The following is a 23,968-nucleotide window of genomic DNA, read 5'->3' as shown; positions in this document are numbered from 1 at the left end:
GTCATTGACAGCCTCCAACACTCCCATTGTACTGGAGACTTGGACACGTTCTCTGAAACATCACGCAGAACCGTTTTGATAGCACTACTTCATGTGCTTCAGGGGCAATTGCAGCACAAGCCAAGAGCATTAGTGCAACAATTGAGCATTTAGAGTCTCTTCTTTCATCATTCTTTCATCTCTAATATGTACAAATAATGTATTTTGTGAAGGAAGCTCCCATTTTTCTCAACAAATCCCCAGACAATCAAAGCTGTAAAATGTTTTCATTTTCTTTTTTTCCCCCTTGTTAAAACCACAGAAACACCAACCTCTAAGGAATGAGCTAATGGTTGTACTGCCCAGAGTTTTACCCTAAGCAAATCCTAGAGGTATCTGAATGGCAGTAGACTAGGAGCCTGCATGTGTGAGACAGACTGGCATCCGTGGTGCATGGTGTGCTTCCGACTGGCGCTTGTGGCTCCTTCCCATCGTCCATCTCTGACCTGCACGGTGTGTCGAGTGTTGTGTTTTTACAGCATGTGGAATTCTTGTAGCTGTGTGGACAATGAATGGATGCAATGTTTGTTGCACAGAACGGTCAAGGGGGCAGTGGAAAAATCCCTGTGTTTGTTACTCCTGTTATAAGGGCTTTTCTCTATTGCAGGTCCTTCAGTAGCATTTCTGCGACTCCCCATTGTGCTGGTTCTATGTTAGTGGCTAGAAGTAGGCCTGACACCCTTCTGTCTCATCTCCTCTTATTTTCACTTCCAGCAACCTGACGTTACCATCCCACATCAGGCATGATCCTGTAATCAAACAGTAAAAATTAAATTGGAAGTAGTTCTAGTAGTTTCCCAAGAATGTCCCCAGTCTGTCAAAATCTACCTGTTGGTATATGTGGAACTAGAAAAAAAATTCAGCACAAGAGAAATTCCAAACAAAATGACATGTTTTTCTCCTTTTTAGAGAAAAAAGAATGAACAATTGACCTTGTGCTAGAAGTAGGCTCCCTGTAGATGGCTTCCTACATTTCTAAGTTTTCCAGCCAGACATTGTATCACAGAAAACCCAAAATGCATAAAAAAACCTTTCCTATAGTGACTCTAGCTCTTCTCATCTAACCAAACCCCCAAATTTGCCTTCAAATGACACACTGGGGTTTTTAATATAAATAGGTGATAACCCCACTGATGGAGTATGAATTGTATTCATTAATCCCAGAATGAAATTTGATTTTTTTAATATCCAAACCCATTTCTCTAAGAAATTATAGTCTATCAAATAACTAGAAAATTATTGAGAATCTAAAAGAAAAACCAAAAGCACTAAAAAACCTGAGCCATCCAATCAAAATTGGCTTTATATTTTTGAATCACAAATGATTTTTTTCAATAAGATGTATTTGCTCGTGAAGTATTTAAAGAGTGCCAACTTTAAATAAGGCTGCTTGCAGGTATAGAGTAGTGATAGCTGCATTTGCAATAGGTACAGACCACAGTCTGCTGGTATTTTACCAACAGCAGCCCCGTGACATAAGATTTTCTGTGAAGAACTATTGGGTAGCAGTTGCCAGTTTAATTAATAATGAGCTCAGCATGATTTGGTGCTTCACACGGGAGAAAGGCTTTTTCTCATTGTACCTCTTGAGCGAGAGCTCTACTTGCATACGTCGTTTGTACGTATGTGGAACGTAAACCGAGGGAGTTGATGCTCTGGATCTCACTGTCTGCCCTGATTTTGCAGCTTCCTGGTGAGTTTCATGGTGGACGCTCGCGGCGGCGCCATGCGGGGCTGCCGGCACAACGGGCTGCGCATCATCATCCCCCCGCGCAAGTGCACGGCGCCGACACGCGTGACGTGCCGCCTGGTGAAGCGCCACAGGCTGGCCACCATGCCGCCCATGGTGGAGGGAGAAGGGCTGGCCAGCCGCCTCATCGAAGTGGGACCCTCTGGGGCTCAGTTCCTTGGGTAAGGGGGGCCGCGTGGCCCGAAGGGAAACCTTCAGCCTGTTTTTGTGTTTGCGTTGCACTGAAATGGTTCCTTTGGCAAAACTGAGCTGAGAAGGATCTCTGTAGCGTGTGCTTTACAAACTGAGCAGTCGAGAGGAACGCAGAGCAGCTGGCAGGGAATGATTCGCAAAGCTTTTACACCTTCTTGTTCAAAACAGCTGTTTCAAACATCAGCGCTGCGATTAATGTGCTTCCTTGGATATTATTATTGTTGCTCAGTGTTGTGATATTACAGTGGGAAAAGAATTTTGCAGCCAGAAAAGGCAGTTCATGCTATATCAAAAAAATTAATGGTACTGCACTGATCAAACCCCCCAAATGTGAAGCCTGCTACCTACACAACACAAGGTAACAGGAACTTATTTAAGGTTCTTGTGTTATGGTATCGGTAAATTGGACTATCAGGGATGCACAGTGCTGTTGATTTTTCTGGGGCTGAAATTGCTAAATTAAACAATAGGACAACTCTGGATGTTTTTTTGGCCATTTCTTTCTTCCTGTGCTGCGAAGCCAATAGCAAGATCAAATCTGTGTCTGCTACTGAGCTCATTTTAGCAATTTTCAGCTGAAAGCAGCAGTTATCTGCACTTCTGAAAATTAGTTTTACCAACTATTCTCCCTAAAAACTGTGACATCCAAAAGTGGATGATTGAAGGAACCCCTTATAAATGCAGTAAATTAACTTCATTCAGAAACTGTAAAAAAAGTGGCTGTATACACCAATAATTTAAATCCAATTTGAAACAACTCAGTTGCTTTAAAATCCTGTTACAACAGGCAGTCATCAGAGCCACCATCTTTGTTAGTGCTACCACTTATTCTTTTCACATCTTGGTCATTTCTAAAAAGAAGGAGAAAGAAATCTAAAGAGCAGAAGAAATACTGTGCTGTCACATTCGGTCTTCCCATTATCTTTGTCACTCACAAATGGATTTTAAGTATGTCTCCCATTCTTTTTTAATGGCTTTCCTATCTGATGAGAGTGTCTCCCCTGCAAGACAAACATATAGTGTAGTTTATTCGCTCTCAGACCTTTGTGCCCTTCCTGGAAGCGTTTTCCAAGGTGTTGTGCTGGCAGCGAGATCAGAAAATCACTGTACTGTTTGCAGGGGTGCATTCTGAGGTCCAGATCCTGCTCCCATTCAGGACGCAGCCAAAACCCCCCTGAGAAAGAAAAGATCCTAAATGAACAAAACGAGTTTTCTGATTTGGGTCCCCAAATTGTCACGGCTAGGACGGAACCTTATTCAGTGTACAGCCTAATTCCACTCTGTGGACCAGACAGTGGCACTGGCGTTCTGGCACAAAAAATACATAAAGTTTATTTATGTTCTTTCTTTCACTGCTGCTTTGGATGTACTCAGTAAACTTCATCTGCCTACGGCTCCTCCCCCACTTAATGAGGGAGAAAGCTTGGTCAGCCGAATCCTTCAGCTGGGGCCTCCTGGGACCAAATTCCTTGGGTAGGAGAGACTTGAAACAAATTGATGGATGCTGACCTCCCCATTCTTCTCCTCCTTCTGCAATATGATTTTTTTATGTCATTATGCCCATGATATCGTCCCTTTCTATTATTTGAAATTTTGTACTCTTAACCCTTAGTGGACCATTTTTCAACCTTTGTGGTTTGTGGTTTTGTTTTGGTGGTATGTTTGTATCTTTTTCTTCAAGTACTGTGGCCTTCATTTTTGTTTTGGCATGAAATCTTCCTAGTTCTGTGCTTGATGTCTGTAGCAAAGCAACCTGGATTGGGACCACAAAAAAAAGAAAAAAAAAGAAAAAAAGAATCTACTGTAAATTTTAAACTGTTCTTTTTGTATCAAGGAGCGATCAATCAATAAGTTATATGTTGGATACCACCAGTGTGATAGAACACATGGCATTTACTACATACCTGGTGACCTGTGTGAGTCCTCTAATTAGAGAAGTGTAACCTACAAATATCTTTATATCTTCTCTCCTATTTCTAAGAGTATGTATGTATATGTATATCTCAATACAGATATATGTACACATATGTGTTGTATATGTGTGTGTGTATATATATATCTATATATATATATGGGCGCATATGCTGGTGCAGATGTTGACTTGCAAGGCAACAAGGCAAATTCTTATCTCTTATACTGCAATAGTAACCCAGACAATCTCCTCAGACTTCCTGTATCTCCCCCAGGGTGTAAATCAGGAATAAATTCATTGGAATGTCTAGAGTTACAAAGTTAAATTGGCACGGGACACACTCGCCTCCGGATTGCAATGAAATTATTCTGATTTGCACTAGTATAAGTGAGATCAGAATTTGTCCCTCTATTCCTATACGTTACAGTAGATTCTCTTTGAAATGAAGTTGCACAGGTTAACCCAGACAGTAGTGACAACTAAAACGAGCATGACTTTTTGATGGATTTGCAAAAACAATCACCAAATTTCCAGATAAGCACTGTTATCTTACCAAATCTCATTCACACTGTGGAAAAAGGTGAATGCACTTTTTCATCTGTCCTTCAGCACTTACTGGGTCCCTGTAACAATCTAGTCTGTGTTAGTGGCCTGCTAGTTTAGGACAATGCCAAAGCATTCCAGCCAAATAGGTAGAATTCCAGGTCACTTTGTAGCAGACTGAATAGAGTTGCTGTTAATCCTGTTTCTTCCTCTCTCCCGTGTGCATTTAATGCGCTGTGTTGCTGTGCCAGGCCCGTGATTGTGGAGATTCCCCATTTTGCCGCCCTGCGCGGGAAGGAGAGAGAGCTGGTGATCCTGCGCAGCGAGAACGGGGACAGCTGGAAGGAGCATTTCTGTGAATACACTGAGGATGAACTGAACGAAATCCTCAATGGGATGGATGAAGGTATCCGTGGCACTTGGTTTCTTGTCCTGCTCCCCTGTTCCTTCTGTACCCTGAGGGTAGCGGCTCTTACCATGGCGCTCGCTTGCTTTGCATGGGCTGCTGAAGCCGTGGGACAGGATGTCTCCCCTTGGTGAAGCTGACAGTAGATTCCAGACATGTGTTTTCTCCTGTTCCTTCTCCTGGTGTTAAACAAAAAGCTTCCATAGCAAACATCTTTCCAAAACAAGGCAATTACCATACTGATCCTTTCAGAGCAGCTCCGTGTGTGGGAGGAAATGTCAGTCATGGGTACTCTTGCTTTCTGAGAGAACAGAACGGCCTCGGGCTGTCTAGGAGCTGCAGAAGTTGTTATTAATTTGTGGTTTTTTTCAAAAAAAACCCTCACAAATCCCAAAGTAAACAAGACAACTCACAGCGTTAAAGCCAAACTCATGTTTTGATACTGTTTTGAAATTTTGTTTCGTAGGACACTGTAAATAGGTGAGGTAGAAGGGGCTGGAACCAATCCCTTGGCTTGTTTGGCTGCTGATCTTGGAGGTGTTGTCAGTTTGTTCTGTTTGCTGCCTTCAATTCACGGCTCAATCTGTCTGTCTGTTCTGTCTTGAGTGCCCTGGTTCAGCTGAACACAGGCGTGTGTTTCCTTTTCCCGTTATTTCTAGACAAAGTACTTCGTGTAACTTGTGCAACACTGTGGAAAGCTTGAGTGCATTTTGAAGGTGGCTGTAGTGTTTCTGTGAAACTCTGCTCTTCTGACCATCCCCTCTTCTGCCCTCAGTACTTGACACTCCAGAGGAGCTTGAGAAGAAGCGGATCTGTCGCATCATCACCCGGGATTTCCCTCAGTACTTCGCGGTGGTGTCCCGGATCAAACAGGACAGCAACCTCATCGGGCCCGAGGGAGGGGTGCTGAGCAGCACCGTGGTCCCACAGGTGCAGGCAGTCTTCCCAGAAGGGGCACTCACCAAGAGAATTCGCGTTGGCCTCCAGGTACAGCGAAGCATTCACAGAGGTTTGCTTTTGTTATTGGTGACAAATCTCCATTTTGGAACGGAGAACCAGCGTATCCAGCTTGTCGTGTTGTATGTTGGCCACAACGCTCCTAGAAGAAAGCAATCAAAGAAAAAAATCCATTCAAAACTTAAAGCAAGTGGTAAAGTTTTGGGTTTTCCATTTAGTTCTATTAACTGTCTCTATAACTTTGGGAAGAAATGTTGGTGATGATGCGGATATGAGTCATAGAATTTCCTAAATACTTCTTATGAAAGGCATCAGAGAAGTACAAAGTGCTGCAATAATCAACCCTGCTACTATTACTAAACGTACGGATTTTCAGTGTGACAATTCACTTCCTGCAGAGAGGGAAGTCTTCTCTGGTCTCATCCTGTCCTCCTGCTGCATGCATCCGTGATTTACCTTGTCCAGGAGACTGAGCTTGTTGAAATCTCCTGGGATTTGCTGAATAGCACTGCAAAACAGCCAGACTTTGTTCTCGGGGGAAAAAGTGACCAGGTCATCATTAGCTTCTGGTTAAGTGAATTTAAATTGATGCTGAATAAATCTGATAGGCAGCAAGAAAGGGGATAGGAAGAAGAGGCAGGCATGGCAAAGTTGAAAAAGTGAGGTCTCCCCTTCTCACTGGCAGTCAGTTCTTCTGTCTGCAGATTTTCATGGGAAATTGTGCCATTTGAAAAGTTAAGAGATTTGCAGGCAATATACAGACCCAGTTCTTTACACATCATTAAACTGTTTTCAAGTAACTGCTCTGTTATTTCCTCTTGCTTTGGAAAGGCTCAGCCTATGCACACCGAACTTACAAAGAAGATTTTGGGCAACAAGGCTACCTTCAGCCCCATAGTCACGTTGGAGCCCAGGAGAAGGAAATTCCATAAGCCCATCACGATGACGATTCCCGTGCCCAAGGCCTCCAGCGATGGGCTCATGAACGGCTATGGAGGCGACACGCCCACTCTAAGGTTACTATGCAGCATAACAGGTAGGATGCCAGGCCTGGAGCTCTCCATGTGCATCCTGAAACTGGCAAGTCCCCAGGGGCTGGAAATGCTGAGCTGATGGCACCCAGGGGAAGCTGGGTGGAAATCTGACTGGGGCAAGAAGCTGAGAAAAGAAGCTACTTTCCAAACAATTGATTTATACCAGAAATAACATTTGTTGTGTGAACTAACAAGAGATGTGTCTAATCACATACTTTGGGTTTGGTGGGGTTTTTTGCATTTTCCTTGCAGTTTGTTTCTTGAGAACCAACATAGCTCTATTTGGCAGAGTAGCAGTAGTACAGATTTAAAGTTTCAGGATGCTTAGGAGGAAAATACTGGAGTTAAACACTTAACTTGCCATGGCTCCCAAGTGATTAACATCTCCTTCAGTCTCCCTTAAGAGACACAAACGAGCTGAAAGTATTTAATTTAATTTAATTTAATGAATTAATTAAATCCTGTACCACAGGGCTCATCACTTGAAAATCATTTGTGCATTTGGGTTTTTCAGGGTAAGCCCATCTGGTCCTGTTAGCATTAGTGGACCCAAGGAGAAGGCATATCTGGGATTATTGTTTCATGGCAATTAAAAACCATGAAGAATTTCTTTGAAGCAAAAAAGTCGCAGACTTGGTTTTCATTTTACTTTTAACCCTCTGCAATTTCAGGAGGAACCACCCCTGCCCAATGGGAAGACATCACTGGGACAACACCGCTGACATTTGTTAATGAATGTGTTTCCTTCACGACGAACGTGTCTGCCAGGTACCTACACAACCAAACAGGACTTATACAGGAGTACTCTCAAATACAAATATTTCTGTTAAACTATTTTAGTTTGGAGAGTAGAACGAACAGAAATATTGATTATTATGAAAATTTATATGGAAACAGAAATCCCTTATTTGGGTACCACACTAGACATCTTGTAGGAGATATTACTTCTGGCATATCCAAAACTGAGAAGTCAGGCAGAAAAGGGCCTGTAGGTGTGCCAGACTGGGGTCTAGAAGCGTCTCTTCTGTACATCTGTTCTTGTGATGAGATTTAACTGCTCTCTTATTGAAAACAGATTTTCATTTTAAAAAAAGGAATAACAGATATGAACGTATGAATGTATTTTAGTTTGTGTCCATGATGTATATCACAGAAAGGCCCAAAAATCTCCTCCTCTGTAACAGGAGATGTAATCCGTGATCTGGAAATATTCCATCTAGGCTGTGTCCTCTAGCAAACACTTAAAAAATCATGGATAACTTGCCCATGAAATTCAGTGCAAACATTCAATGTCTGGGGCAGTTATTGCAGCTAATTCAGTTTGTTATTTATTGAAATAGCGTATTCAGTGTTAAAACGAGGTCAGCTCTTGCAGTCCAACCTCCAGTTTAACATTAGGTGAAAGAAAGCATTATTTATTTGATCCTTTCTCAGTTCAGAACGGGGCTGTTTTCCCATTCAGCTGGCTGCTCTGCTGATGCACGTTTCTGTTTGGTGCCGCTGAACATTCCCCTGTAGCAGCTGTGGCCACGAGAGGGGGACCTTGCAGTGCGTTCTGCTCAGTGCTGCTGCTGCAGAGCTGGAGGCAGGAGTGGAAACAAGATGCAGAGTTGGAGAGGTCCAATTCCCTAAAATTTTCAAGTCCCCAGCAGCAGGGGACTGTGTAGTCACACATGATAGCCAGAATGAGGGAGACACTTTATGGTGCTGCAGCCCATATTTTTGGTGGATCTTTCTTAATCCTAATGATGGCATGAAAATTGGTTACTATTATTAATATTCTGTGATTGAGGCAGGGTCCCATCTAGAGATTTTAATGGGTTCTGCCTCTTCTTTTTAATGTCAATGAATGTTCAGCTATCTACTTTGCCACAAACATGATGTACAGTTAAAAAAACTGGATTTTTCATGTAATTTCTGACTCTTTGCTACTTACAGTAATTTTCTTATGTCTAGTTAAGCATTAATGATGGGCAACAATTTTACCATTCATAAAACTAATTCTGTCCAAAATGAGCTTGGGAAAGAGACACATTTGCCATGTGAATTACACTGCAGACTTGGAGGCACACTGTTTGTTTTCCATTTCCTGAGCTGCAGCTTTTAAAAGACTTAATATCTGTCGGGGCTTTTTAGCCACTGGTGTTTGACAGCAAATCACTGAGGCATCTGGTGGTTTCTCAGAGGATGTGGCCTCTCCAGTTGGAGTCCAGCACAGCATAATTCTCCCACGCAGGAAAAGGAGAGGATGAGCGTGCAGAGCCTTTCTGTCGCACACATGGCTTTCCCTCTTGCGAATGTCAGCAGCCATCGAGGGGCTTTGAGCAGTGCGTTTGTTAAACGTTCTAAAGATGAGCACAGCGTGGAATTTGCTGTTATTCTGCTGCATTTGTGCAAGTGCAGAGCAGTCACACTCCAGAGGTGTGCTTTGGGGTTACAGTGTAAGCCACCATGAGGAGTAACACCCCTATAGATCCGAGCAGCTTTTGAGCTGCCTCTGACCTTTCCTGACTTCCGCCTTCATCTGCTGGCTGGGAAACTCCAGCTTTCCACCCACACAGTAGATTTTATTGAAAAGAAATGGCTTCAACTCCACAGAGAAACTCAAGTGGTAGCTGGGAAAGAAGGCAGGATGTGTTACTCTTAGGAAAGTGCCTGGTGACTAAGTTCACATAGGAATAATTTCTGATTTTGCATGCAGCTTTGCACAGTGAACAAAGTCATTCACGTTCACCTAAAGACCTCAGGTTTTGCTGTTGTATGTAAGGAATTGACTGCTACTTCCTTTAAGTTGGGTGGGAGACAAAAACCAAGAGTGACAATTCTTTTTCTACTCATTCTGCCTTGTTATCTCCCATTGCTGTGGTTACCAGCTAATGCTGCCAGGATGGGGAAAAATAGAATTTCCTTTCTTAAATCCTTCTCTGCCGTTGGCACAACTCTTCATTTTCTTTTACAGATTTTGGTTGATAGACTGTCGTCAGACACAAGAATCTGTTACTTTTGCTTCCCAAGTGTACAGAGAAATTATCTGTGTCCCCTACATGGCCAAATTTGTGGTGTTTGCCAAATCCCATGATCCCATTGAAGCACGGTTAAGATGTTTCTGCATGACGGATGACAAGGTGGATAAAACTCTAGAACAACAAGAAAACTTTGCTGAAGTTGCCAGAAGCAGGGATGTAGAGGTACTGTAAGAGACTTTCAGTTATCTCTGCTTTTTAATGTCTGAAAAATAATCTCTCAACAGCTGATGTCACGACACAGTATCAGCAGCTACAATAAGATGGAAACTTGGACTTGAGTCATGTGTAAGGAGAAAGTCGTGAGGAAACCCTGTTCCCAGAGGGGCACTGACAAACTCAGTCCATAGGGCTAAAGGGAGAGGGTTGGGGCTAAAAATGATGGCTAAATCCTGTCTTCCAGTAACCCCATAAATGCACATCACTAACCAAAAAGGCAACTGACAGGGGTCAGCACATTCACATACCAGGAAGTTAAGGTAGCAGGTTTGATTAATATTCTGCTTTAAAAAAATAAAATTGCATGAAATTTGTCACTGAGCAGACAAAAGCTTTCCTATGCAGAATTCACCAAACTGCCTGCTAAATGCAGTTTTTCTGGCTCTGTCAGCTTCCTCAGAAAGGATGACAAATTGAAGGTGCTTTAACTTATGTGGCACGTTCTGCTTAGTTCAGTCTCTTTTCCATGAGAATCCCACCTCTAAAAGATTTGTCCTCGCTGCTCCTGAAGCTCTGACAGGCATCTCTTGTGCAAGATAAAATATGGGCTTATCAAACTGAATGACAAGGCTGAATTTCTGCAAAGTGAGCATGAACCATGAACAGATTGGCACTTTGGATGAAACATCTCCCAAACTGCTGATCTGATACTCAGACATGTGGAGGGGCCATAACAGCAGCCATCTGAAGATACAAGCTGTATTATAGAGAGATTTCACAGGGATATTTACCTGAGGCCTCTACAGATCCATCTGAAATAAATGGCCTCAGTAGGCACACACTCTGAATTCTGACGGCTGAAGAAAATGTTTCTTTGACTGTGGTGGTGAGGGCAGGTTAGCAAAGTGTGCTAAAATTGGAGTCAATCAAAAATCCAAATTAAAATCTAGATGTAAAAGTTTGCCCAGATTTATGACACTAAGTCATATACTGCTGTCATTTAAAGTACTGCACTATTGTTACTAAATTAACAGTCTATTCTCTTTGGAATTTAATAATCTGAAATGTTTCCAAACATTTTAGGTCACTGAACTTAACAAATCCTGTAAATTTTTAGGACAAGTCTTAACAATTCCAGAAACTGATTTTGAACTGTTGTAGAATTATCCTTAAGAAGCAATCCTAATCACCTCACAATAATAAATTGATGGTTTGCTTTTTTTTCCTTTCCAACAGGTATTGGAAGGAAAACCCATCTACGTTGACTGCTTTGGCAATTTGGTGCCACTCACAAAGAGTGGGCAGCACCATATATTCAGTTTCTTTGCCTTCAAAGAGAACAGACTTCCTCTGTTTGTGAAGGTAATGTTGATGGCTCCTTTTTGGATATTTCAAGTTATCTCTTTACCATATGTTTTGTGAACAAAGGAAAACCAAACGACTTAATTTATGTCAGCTCCAAACAGCAACCTAATTTTATCCCTGTACTATTCCATTTAAAAAGCTTTTTTTTTATGAGTAGGAAAATTTGTAAAATGAAAGCCAAAGTGAAAACCCTTCATTCCTCTCAAATTAAGTAATGCATTAACCCGCTGTGGTCAGAAGTGCTGCTGTCACCAAGCCACCATCACCACCTCTTCTGAGAGGCAGACTAGAGAGCACTGGAAACCTCTTCCACAAACTTTTCCTTCTACCCTGACATTCTGACTACAAAGGAGGAAACTATTACTGTTCTATAAATAACAGCCCTAGAGAAATGATTTATGAATGGAAACTTCCAGTGAGTGGAGAAAATCAACCCACTCCATCGTGTTATACTTGCTGTGTGCTGCTAGACAAACTTTAAACTTTCTCCCTCCTTACCAGCAATATTTGGTAAGCTTGTTTTAATTTACAGCTTCATCTGTGCCACTGCCTTCCTTTGGCTTTGCAGATATTCCCCCCTGCTGAATTTTCCACCAACAACATTCAGCATATATTGAATGCACAAATACATCTGTGCATACATTTACAAACAGCGGGGGGGGAGAAGTGAAAACACATTATTTTTGCCTACATGGACTTTTTCTCCCCATCTGGTCCCTCCTGCTGACTAGTTTTGAGAGACACAAGTAGCTCACACAGCAGAGCAGCAGGCTAAATGTGTGTATTTTTACTGTGCCAGGTCCGAGATAGCACTCAAGAGCCCTGCGGACGATTATCATTCATGAAGGAGCCAAAATCTACCAGAGGCCTCGTTCATCAAGCCATATGTAATTTAAACATCACTTTACCCATTTACACAAAGGTACTGTGAAATGATACCCAGCTGCAGGCATCAGTGTTATCATACAAACAAGAAATGAGGGGGAGGGCAAAACAGGATTAAAGCTTTGTGGGCAGGGGCTTGAAAGAGATAAAAATTCCATGCAAGGGGTTTCAGTGTCTTGGGTTTGGTACTCTTAATGCCAGTGTTTGAAGACATCATCAGGTATTTCATGAGGACACAGAAGAGATGAAGGGGAGTGTCCTCAGATACTAAACATTTCATTCCTTAGAAAGTGTCAGTTTACATTTATTCTCTGAAAACACAAGTTATTTTTCTTTCCTGGTCAGATGAGAAGCTGTGTGCCTTTTTAGGGATGTATTTGCCCAAAATTGTGATCATTTTCTTCTCAGCTTTTTTTTAGAATATAGTTAATCTTTATTATAGCATTTTAGTATGATTTTAAAACAGAGTATCTCATCATTTTGTGACTTTAAATGGTAATAGTTCTTGAATATTTTAAGTCTTTATATATGCTAATTTATGGGTGAAAAAGCACCTATATATTTAAAGGTTTTGTATAAATAAGGATCACTGGATGTCTAACTTTTCTGTTTGTATTTTGCTCAGTTCTGTAGCCTTTTGTGTTTAGTTTTGCTGCTTTTGGATGTAAGAAATCAACTGCAGAAATGTGCTGCGTTTTCTTCTTTTCTGTTAAATGTTGTGGGAAGTTAACTTTTTCCTACTCTCGTCTAAAAATTGCCTTTTGCCTGCTCTGTTTCCCCATTCTCTTTTTGCATGGCACTTTGGGACCAAAAGGAATCAGATTCAGATCCAGAACCAGAAGAGGTAATGTTGCTAAATCAGCGTGCTCTTGCCTGCACACGTTACTCAAACACAATTAACAGACACAACTCAGAACTCATCCTTAGCTCAGTGCTACAAGCACAGCACCGAGGGCCTTGCACAGACTCACTTTGGGAACAGACAGAGTTGAACTTCCCCCATGTTAAAGTGACCAGACTTCTCCATAGACTGGATGTTACAGGTTACTGGGCTGGGTGACTGACATCCAGTACAGAACCAGTGTTAACCCAGAAGTTAACAAGTAAAAAGTTTAGAATTTTCACCTTTAGCATAAACTAAATTGTATCAGCTCCCCCCAGAGCTCCCAGCCCTGGTCTGGCACTTATGTTACTTCAGGTCTGACCTCTACACAAAGGAGTAACAGTAGAGAAGCGTCCTCACATTTTGATGATGTTCAGCTGTTGGAAACACTGTGAGAATAGCCAGCTCCCTAAAGATGATGCACATCTTTTCCATGCCCTGCACGACAGATTCAGCAGGTCTGTGGCTTGCCATGTGGTTTCCTATTATCATTACAAAAATACTTACCACTGCTATGGTAAATATGACCTCTGTTTTTCTATGGGAAACTAAAGCACAAAAAGACAAGCTCAAATGATAGCTATAAGCATTTTAAAATATTTTTTATTGACTTCATGAATTTTTATGTCAGTAGTATTAATTCCTATGCTGACATAAATCTGGACTGATGTGGAAGAACTGCAAGTGAGGGAAGCTAGAACATCCTAGGGATGCAGGGTTACCATGCAGGGCCATGTGTGCATCAGAGGAATTCGGGCTATTACGCATCTGTTGCACACACTGCAGACTGTGAGGTGTAATTATGTGAACCTGAAGGATTGCCAGGCATGTACAAACATGCACATGTGGCCAGGGATTTCCTTCTGTTCAGCGTCAGCTCGTGGAAAGGCACGGATTTCCTACATCTTGACTGAGAGTGCATATTGCATTTATCTTTATAAATAAGAGTTTGAGCTATTTAAACCTTTTCAGCACTCACTAAAACCTTGGGGGCTTTACCATACACAATATCTTGTACCAGCAGTACTGCACAGCTGATTTGTGTTCTTCACAGTTGTCCTACCCCTACCACAAGTTTGTATAGGCAATTAGGACTTTAATGCTACTTGCAACTTTGCATATTTTTCCACAGCCAAATTTAAGCAGCATGTGCTGGTGTGGACAAATGCTCGCAGAACTGAAATAAACTGAAATTACAAAACAACCTCAAAAATTAGCTTCTTGAATTTTCGTGGTCTGAGATGGTGTTTTGTTTAATTTGTTTTTGACAAGGACTGTGTTTTCTTTTGAATAACAGTAAAATTGTATGGCTTTCTTTGATCTGTACCCAAATAACTCTGAAAAATCAAAAAGGGTGCCTGTGAGGGTCACCACAGCCTCCATTTAAAGGTGTCAATAGCTATTAGTGGCATCCAGCCCTTGGTCATGCCTTGGGCAGTTCTGCCTTCATTGTTGCACCTGCATTTCACCATCACTGAGCACAGAGGCAAAAATGTGATTGATGCTCTCAGAGTGAACGTGTCTGAGGAAACACAATGGATGAAACCTCCTGGTTGCCTTCCAGATGGACCACATGCCTTCACATAACCATACTGGACTATTCTGTGTTAGAGAGGAAGAAATAAATTGAGAGCAATGCAACCAAACACCTGGTAATGCAAAAGTTTAGGTCCTCCAGACTTGCTAAAGGGCATTTAAAGAAAATACACTGCAACATTTTGAATCTACTTTTTATCATAACTATAGTGAAGTAAGCATTTTTCTGATACTGGAGACCCTAAATAAATTAAGCCATGCTTTTACTGTTATTTTAAATGAACTCTTGTTTCCATTAAAGTTCATGTGTCTCCATACAACTAACACTTCACCCATGGCTTCTGTGTAGCAGTTATATTTGAACTTTTAAATCTCCTGCTTTTTCCTCTTCCAGGTTGATATGACTTCAGAAAAAAGTAAGATTTTCTTCTTTTTCTTGAGACTGTTATAATGCAATTTGTATGAGAGATGGTTAAGAGTAAAGATAAGCATGAAAGAGAGCTAAGTTTTAACTGCTATTGCTAATAACATCAATAGTTAAAAAATGTAATAAAAACCAATTTAATATCTCAGCAGCTATCCAATTCAATACACTTTAACATGTAAATTAACAAGTAATACAGTTAAAAACCGTTCATCTAAGCCTTTACTTTCCTTTGACATCCCTAGTGAACCTGCTATTGCTATTTTGCTTGTATGAATGCTCATCCCTCCATTTCTTTTGTTTTCTCCATTTGTTGACACACATTCTTGCCTCATATTTGAGACAGATGACAGTATCACTTTTAATGAAAACCTAATGAGGACTCCAATATATTTCATTAATCTCATGGAATACAACCATGCCAAAAAGTGATACTGTCCAAAGGAATCAGGCTGTTTAACCCTCCCTCCCTTGCCCCACCCTTTACTGTGGTGAAATATGGCTGGAAATCTGACCTGAGGGCTTGGCACAGCACAAACACCCCCTGTAAATGCACAATCAGGCCGTGACCATGAGAGACTGCGGGCAAGGGGTTCGCAAACGTCTCCTTTACGGGAGAGGCAAATCAAACTAATCTCTGAACACATGGAAGTGTCCCTAATGAGAGCTGCTTCCAAATGCAGCCTTTTCTTGGATCTGTTCAGGAAAAGAATGACATCTGTTGTGTTTCCAGTTTGGAGTGCAACGTCTCGCCTTGTCTGCAGTTAAAGTGCAACGTCTTGTTTTGTCCTCCTGCCGCTTTCTCACTGCTGAGTGCCCCAGAGAACCCTAGAGAGTGTTCCTGCTCCAGCCACACACTGTCTGGATAGCACTTCCAATTTATTTCCCACTGGAGTTGTTTTGCTTCTGGCTGACTAACCCAGTTATTGGCCAGTGAAAGTCATACATTTGATATTTATGAAAGTACATATTACAAATTTACAAAATTACTGGCTGGCATTCCAGCGTGCACCAGACAGTTCGTTCATTGTAAAGCAGCAGCACCAAAAGAGCACATTTTCAGCACCACAATACCCTGCAGCAATCTGGCTCTAATTAATGTACAGCACAAATATTTAGCATTCCTTACACCCAGGAGAACAGCGTTGCAAAATGGATCTTTTTTTACAAATAAGTTAAGTGTTGCTTAAGGTCTCCATACTTGCATTAGTTCTTGGACTTTCACTGGGGTGCCGAAATGTGCGGTTCCACGTGACGTGCTACCTTTAAAGGAAAAATGTCCATCTGTGATTCCTAAGCTTTGTGTTCTGTTTGTAACTTGCTTCAGTTCTCCAGTGTTTTGTTCTGTTCAATATCCATTTTCTGCTAGTCCTTGCTGAAATGAAATATTACCGGCAGGCAGTTATGGCATAATGGGAATTATCTGCAGCCACCGTCCTGTATATTGATTGCCAGATCAGACAAATATTTCACCACAGTATGTTTTACAGTGTTTTCATGTACCTTTAATTTATATGAATAATTTTTAGAGCTCTTGTTTTTAACCAAAGCTACATACCCAGCAGCATTTGCAACACCTTTGCTTTGCATGGAAATAACTTGCCTTACATGAATTGTACGTATGTGTCTAGTGTGACTGTCTGTGACTTTGGGTTGCCATACATTACATTTTTAAAACTCTGAAATCACTTCTAAGTTGATTCACAGTTTTTTCTTATTATCTCTCCTTTTCTTCTCTGTCTTCTCTTTCCTCAGTCAGTTCATTAGTTGTCAATGAGGATGTTCCAAGGAAAGGACCATGCCTCTTAAAACAAAAGCCTGTTTGTTTCATTGTGTAGGTGTGAAATCCCCTTAGATGAAATGCCGGTTTGCAGCTGATTCAGATCTCTGCGTATTTGATCATATTTTAGATTACTGCAGAATTACTTTTCACTTTTTATTTTGGTCATTAAGAAAAACAAAACTGTTAACCCGATGTTATTCTGACAGTTTGCTAACACTGGCTTTCTCTTAGAGGAAATTGACTTTCAATCAGTTCTAATGCTTTCCCCCTTTTTTCTTGTTTTTCTTTTTATTTGAACATTGATCTGTAACATCTGAACAATCTTGAGATGCCTCTCTTTGTGTAACTTCACTGTGTTTCTTCTGGTTTTGATTTGAAATTTTGTTGTTGTTGTTGTTTTGGGTTTTTTTTTAGTGGTGTCCTGATTTGGTTTGTTCCAGCTTTGATACTGTATGTGTGGTTGTGCTCTAGCGATAAAGTGAAGCAAGTTATTTCCTGCCATTTTCCTTTTCAGTTGGTTTTTTTTTCCCCACCCCCCCGTTAGCTTTGCTTTGCTCTTGTACCCTCAGATCTTGTGGATCCACCATTCCCGGCCCATTTTGTTGACCTTCCTACCACTACAGCCAAAGACTGTCATTTTCAGTCCTGATTGCATTTTCCAATCTCTATTTTTGATTTCCATTTTACTTTCAATGTTTTTCATTCGCATCAAAGATGACGAGACAGAATCTACAGAAACATCTGTCCTGAAAAGCCATCTGGTTAATGAAGTCCCTGTACTAGCCAGTCCAGACCTGTTGTCTGAAGTTTCTGAGATGAAACAAGATCTGATCAAAATGACTGCCATCCTGACAACTGACCCTTCTGATAAATCAGGCTCCATTAAAGTGAAAGATCTTGAAAAGTCCGCTGAAGAAGAGCCAGGAGAACCTTTTGAAATAGTTGAAAGAGTGAAAGAGGACTTAGAAAAAGTAAATGAAATTCTGAGAGGTGGATCCTACACCAGGGAAGAACATGTTTTGCAGAAGTCCCTTTCCAGACAAGAACCCTTAGAAGAAGAATGGATCATTGTCAGTGATGAAGAAATTGAAGAGGCCAGGAGAAATGCTCCATCAGAAGTCACAGAGCCGAGCCGCCTAGAAGTCAGGGTAGGCAAAGGGACAACAAAAAAGGGGGAGCCGGACACGAAAGGAAAGGATTTAAAAACACGCGTTTCTCTTCATGAGAAACAGCCACAGGCCTTACAGGAGGAGGTAGTAGAAGAGAAAGTCAAAGCTGCAGTAGTAAGCAGGGATTCTGAAAAAAAAGGAAAAGAATCTCCAAAAACTGGGAAACCAAGCTCACAGGAGCAACAGAAGGCAGCCTTAGAAGTTAAAAAGCCCCTTAGGACAAAACTAAAAGAAAAGCCAAAGCCAAAGGAAAGCAAGGTGAACAGCAGCGGAGAGAAACTGAGGCTGCCCAAGCTCACTGCAGACGAGGCGCCGGCTGGGGAGGCTGGCCTAAAGGTGACAGGTGCTCCGGAGCCTAAAGCCGTGTCCCCTGTAATCGAGGAAACTCCCATTGGCTCGATAAAAGATAAAGTGAAAGCTCTTCAGAAACGAGTGGAAGACGAGCAAAAAGTACGGTCAAAACTGCCCGTCAGAGTTCAGGCAAAAGAAGGGCCTGCCGAAAAGGCGCCTAAAAAACCAGCACAGGTCAAGAAGCCGGTAGCACACAAAGCCCAGCCGCCCGTCTCGCCTTCATCCAAGACGGAGAGACTCGAAGAGACCATGTCCGTTCGGGAACTGATGAAAGCCTTCCAGTCAGGGCAAGACCCGTCCAAGAATATTTCCGGACTCTTTGAGCACAAATCTGTCAAACAGAAGCAACAGGCTCCTGAGAAGGAAACTCCGCGCAAGAAAACGATTCCTTCCCAGAGTGAAACGAGGCGAGTGTCAAACCTCAAGACAGACAAACAGAAGGACAAACCGAGCACGGTGTCAAAAGCAGAGAAAGAGCCACAATCAAAGAAAGGTAAAACGCAAACTTCCACCGTCGAAACTGCCAAGAAAGCCGGTGGCAAAGACCAAGTGAAAGAACAGAGCAGCAAAAAGCCAATTGAACCTCTCCCTCCGGTAATAGTTGCTGAAAGTGCCAAAGACACGGCAGCTGGGAAGGGCAGGACTCCTGACGATCAGGGAGAACCTGACTTCCAGATCAGCCCTGACAGGAAAACCTCAACAGACTTCTCTGATGTCATTAAAGAAGAACTGGAGGATAATGACAAATACCAACAGTTCCGACACCTCTCAGTGACTGAGGAGGGAGAGCTTAACTTGGAGCAAGTACTGACCAGTCCTTTTGGTGCTGCTTTTCCCACAGAGTATGGGAAAGACGGATTCCTTCCTGCTCTTTCTCTGCAAAGTGCTGCTCTTGAGGGGAGCTCAGAGAGCCTTAAACACGAAGGTGTGGCTGACTCTCCAGGCAGCCTCCTTGACGGAACCCCTCAGATCAGCTCGGAGGAAAGTTACAAGCATGAGGGTCTGGCAGAGACTCCTGAAACGAGCCCAGAAAGTCTTTCATTATCACCAAAGAAAACTGATGGGCAAATGGAAGATGCTAAAGGAGCGGCTCAAGCACACACAACAGCAGAAACACGTTCTACGAAGGAACTCTCCTCAAAGGAAGATGAAAAAGGTATTACTGAGAGGCAGCTAGATGCTGTTACCGAGACTAGTGAGTCTCGTTCTGACCGTGTATCAGAAGAGCATGTACCTCCAGCCTCTGAAGAAGAGGCTGATAAACTTAAAGAAAGTAGCTCAGCTTCCATTATGAAAGATATTAGCAGGGATAAAGAATCCAGAACCACTGCACATTTCACTAAGTCTTCTGAAACACATGACACTGCTTTAGAGAAAGAAAAAGACGTAGCCTGTGAACGCCGTCTTACAGTTAGAAGTCCCCAGAAATTGGAACTTTCACTTGCTAGCCATGATAGTGAAGCCTTTAGCCCAGTTGCAGATGACTCTTTGACTATAAGTCATAAAGACTCCCTGGAAGCAAGCCCAGTGCTAGAAGATAACTCATCACACAAAACACCTGACTCTTTGGAGCCCAGCCCTATGAAAGAGTCCCCCTGCCGTGATTCCCTTGAAAGCAGCCCCATAGAACCAACAGTGAAAGCTTGTATTTTGGGGCAGGGTCCTCTTCCGTCTGTTCTTAGCAAAGCAGAAGCCTGCCCAGAGCTGGCATCGGTGCGTTCCAGGATTCTCCGTGACCCTGAGGGAAGTGCCGATGACGACAGTCTAGAGCAAACATCCCTCATGGAGAGCTCAGGGAAAAGCCCCGTTTCCCCCGAAACTCCTAGTTCGGAAGAAATTAGCTATGAAATCACACCTAAAATGGCAGACATACCCAAGTCAGCCACCATCCCTGAAGTCAACGAAGAACCGGAGGACGATTCGGAAAGTGAACCAAAGAAGAGATTCACCCCTGAAGAAGAGATGTTTAAAATGGTGACCAAAATCAAAATGTTCGATGAATTGGAACAAGAAGCAAAGCAGAAAAGAGATTATAAAAAGAGTTGTAAGCAAGATGAATCTTCTGTGGTTGCCAATTCAGAAGCCTCACGTGAGGCTGAAACATCAGAGCCGGCTGTTGCAGTAGAAAAGGACATACCCACGGTGGTGGCACCTGCTGCTGAGTCTAGAAAGAGTTCTTCCTCTTCCGAAAGCGAGCCTGAATTGACTCGGCTCAAAAAAGAAGCTGACTCAGGCCTCTTAATGGAGCCTGTGATCCGAGTGCAGCCACCCTCACCTTTACCATCTAGTATTGACTCCAGCTCTAGCCCTGACGAAGCAGGTTTCCATCCCATTGATTCCCAGCCATGCTCTGTCGGGATAGGTGAGGTTAAAGCACGAGGTGAAGGTGACAAAGAGGAGCCGCTTGTCCTTGAGCGCAGCTGTAAGCCTTCCACGGGCCCTTGTCCTTCCGATGGTTGTGCATCATCAGAAGGCACAGAATCAACATGTTGTGATGGTAGAGGTGACTGTGAGACGGTCAGTCCCGACGCCCCGGTCACGCGATCTGGGTGTGCTCCCTGTCACTCTCCCGGTGACTGTTGTCAAACACAGGTTCACGGCGAATCTTCACTAACGATGGGGCGGTGCGATGCTGCTGCAGAGGATGTCAAAGCCACAGCCCCGTCACCACGCAGCGATCTCATTTCTGCGGGAGCTGTGTCAGAGGAGGCAGATGGTCTTTCTCGTGGACACGGTACCACCGAGTACTTTGTTCCACACGATGGCAAACTGGCCGAAGGTGACCCCACTGACCATTCTGCTTCAGCAAGGGATTTGGGGAAAGCAGATCCAGGTTGTGAGACATCTCACAGGGCTGGTCGTGCTGAGGAGCCCTTACCAGAGTATTCATCCCTAAGCGCTGACACAGTGGAACTTGACAGCTGTGCAGCAGATGTTGCTGACGGTAGCGCTCCATATATAGTGAGCCCTTATGAAAATGTGTCTTCTGGACATTTCTTCATTGACTCTGAAAGTGAGGTAGGATCTGGTAGAAGTCTGCTATCTAGGGAAACCTGTTCTGTTGCAGAAGGGAAAGATGAGACTGGTGAAGCTTTACTTAGCAGAGACACGGGCAGTGAATGTTGTTCTTCAGAGGAGGTGTACATGGAAATAGCGCCCAAACCAGAGGATGGATTTCAGACAATGTCACAAGGGTCTCCGACCTCAGATTCAACAAAATTATCTGAATCTGTCCTTGAGGATATAAGAGATGAAACACAGAAATTGATGGGTCAGGTTGTCATCACTAGAACCGATGTGGATTCTGACATGTGGAGTGAAATACGTGAAGACGATGAAGCTTTTGAAGCTCGGGTGAAAGAAGAGGAACAAAAGATATTTGGGTTGATGGTAGACAGGCGATCCCAAGGCACAACCCCTGACACGACACCAGCCCGGACACCCACCGAAGAAGGGACGCCACTCAGTGAACAAAATCCTTTTCTTTTTCAGGAAGGCAAGTTGTTTGAGATGACTAGAAGTGGAGCCATTGACATGACCAAAAGGAACTACCCAGATGAAAGCTTTCAGTTCTTCCAGGTGGGGCAGGAGCCTCAGGAAGAAGTTTCTTTATGTGAAGAAGTGAAAGAAGCAGCAGAGGCGGAATCTCCAAAGCTGAAGGACTTGCCGGACCCATTTGCACCTTCAGAGTCAGAGGAGCCAGATGTACAAGAACAAGACACGTTGAAATATTCACCCCCATCACCCGAGTCTAGTGATAGATCTGAAGAAATGACGGGTGAAGGTGCCAGTGCAGGCACAGCGAAAGCAGATCTTAAATCCAGAATTCCAATTAAAATGGGTATTTCAGCTTCTTCAAAATCACCAAAGAAAGAAACCGCTGCCTCTGAAGCTGAGCCCCTCTCCAGAACGGAGACCGACACGGTCGATAGCAGTCAGGTGCCTTGCCCCATCTCTCCCGAGCAGTGTGCGGCAGAAGATGAATTAGATTTTTCCAAAGTCACTCGATTGGTTAGTTCTGAACAGGGTGCTGAGTCCCCAGACTCTTCCCCAGAGGAACAGAGATCTGTGATTGAAATCCCCACTGCTCTAATGGAGAGTGTGCCTTCTTGTGAAAGCAAATCCAAAATCCCTGTAAGAACAGCTGCTGCCACATCGCAATCCTCACAACAGGCGGAAAACGAGAGCCTTTCCCCAGACGACTTCCTGGACAGTTCGCAGTGTGAAGGGAAAGATGACCCAGCGAAACCAAAGTCTAAAATTCCCGTGAAAACCGCTTTCCAAAAAGCCGAACCACAGCACTCGTACGCGGACACGTCCGTCCGCAAGCCAGAGTCACCCAAAGCGCTCGACGTGACGAGCGCGGTCCCTGCAAAGCCAGACAGCCGCAGTAAATCAGAATCCGACGCCAGTAGCCCCGTGGACCCAAAGACCAAACGTTCCATCAAAGCTAGGAGTTATGCTGAGGCAGAGGCAGAGGCCAGGGAGAGGGAGAGCGAGATGAAGTTTGAGCTAGACTCAGATGAGGCAACAACAGCAAGATCGAAGGTATTTTCTTCACGGTTGCCAGTTAAAAGCAGAAGCGCTACAGGCTCCCGCGGTGCTTTTAGTCCCACAAAAGAAAGTAAGGACCATTTTTTTGATCTTTATAAAAACTCCATAGAGTTTTTTGAAGAAATTAGTGACGAAGCTTCTAAATTAGTGGAAAGACTCACGCAGTCAGAGAGAGAACAAGAATTAGTTTCAGATGATGAAAGCAGTAGCGCCCTAGAAGTTTCAGTTATTGAAAATGTGCCATCCAGTGAGACTCAGCAGTCAGTTCCTGAAGACATCTTTGACATCAGACCCATTTGGGATGAGTCTGTAGAGACTCAGATTGAACGTATCCCTGACGAAAATGCCCATGACCGTGCTGAAGGTATTTGCCAACGACTGGGATTCCCTGTGCGACGCATGTCATGAATTAAACTCTTTTGTTTTTTGTTTTCTTTGGTGTGTGCGTGCGTGTGCGTTTGTGTACAGGTGTAATGCGTGTGGCACTTTCTTTTCAGCTTTTGGTGGTTAGTTGTGCTTTTTTTTTTTTTTCCCCTTGTGAGCCGTGTTTGGGTTTTTTTGTTTTGTGTCTGTGTTCTTGTCTGTGAAACGATCTCAAGATTGCAAACCATAAATGCTTATGGGAAGTGTTACCTTAAGAAGCAAAAACACTTCTAGAGATATGTATGGTTTTGTCATTAAACTGATTGCTTAGGTCATGCACGTTTTGGCTTTTGACTTTCCCTGGCCCTATTACTAGCTATTAACTGCTACTAATAATAAAATGCTCGGGGCGTCAATTGAAAGCGAGATGGGCAAATTTATACTTTTGAGTTGGTACACAAAAGAGATCTGCAGGAGTTATGAAGAAGGAAGCTTTTTACGTTCCTTTTTTCTGACAGTCTGTGTCTGAAGGAAACTCTAAGTCACCAGTAACTTTAGTACACATTTTCTGGTGCTTGGTTTTCCTTGGTTTTAGCCTATTTGTGTGCTAGTACTGAGTAGCCCTAATGGAAATCAGGAG

The 23,968-nt window shown here is 43.0% G+C and overlaps 1 protein-coding gene across 5 annotated transcripts in view; it reads left to right on the top strand.

Annotated features, from left to right (window-relative positions):
- ANK2 (ankyrin 2) overlaps positions 1-23,968 on the top strand; it is a 180,308-nt gene that overhangs the window by 142,804 nt on the left and 13,536 nt on the right. For 4 of the 5 annotated variants that reach the window (XM_033513410.1, XM_033513408.1, XM_033513407.1 and 1 more), the window contains 10 exons: positions 1,726-1,950; positions 4,688-4,842; positions 5,618-5,829; positions 6,631-6,835; positions 7,505-7,601; positions 9,793-10,021; positions 11,252-11,377; positions 12,180-12,302; positions 13,080-13,109; positions 15,079-15,100. In XM_033513410.1, the coding sequence (XP_033369301.1) occupies positions 1,726-1,950; positions 4,688-4,842; positions 5,618-5,829; positions 6,631-6,835; positions 7,505-7,601; positions 9,793-10,021; positions 11,252-11,377; positions 12,180-12,302; positions 13,080-13,109; positions 15,079-15,100 (1,424 nt within the window). Of the gene's footprint in view, positions 1-1,725; positions 1,951-3,355; positions 3,455-4,687; positions 4,843-5,617; positions 5,830-6,630; positions 6,836-7,504; positions 7,602-9,792; positions 10,022-11,251; positions 11,378-12,179; positions 12,303-13,079; positions 13,110-15,078; positions 15,101-17,605; positions 23,330-23,968 lie in introns of all 5 variants that reach the window. The other variant, XM_033513406.1, reaches the window with a different exon arrangement.

The sequence above is a fragment of the Parus major genome, chromosome 4 (assembly GCF_001522545.3).
Source record: "Parus major isolate Abel chromosome 4, Parus_major1.1, whole genome shotgun sequence".
NCBI lineage: Eukaryota > Metazoa > Chordata > Aves > Passeriformes > Paridae > Parus > Parus major.
This window is presented reverse-complemented; position numbering and strand designations above follow the sequence as displayed.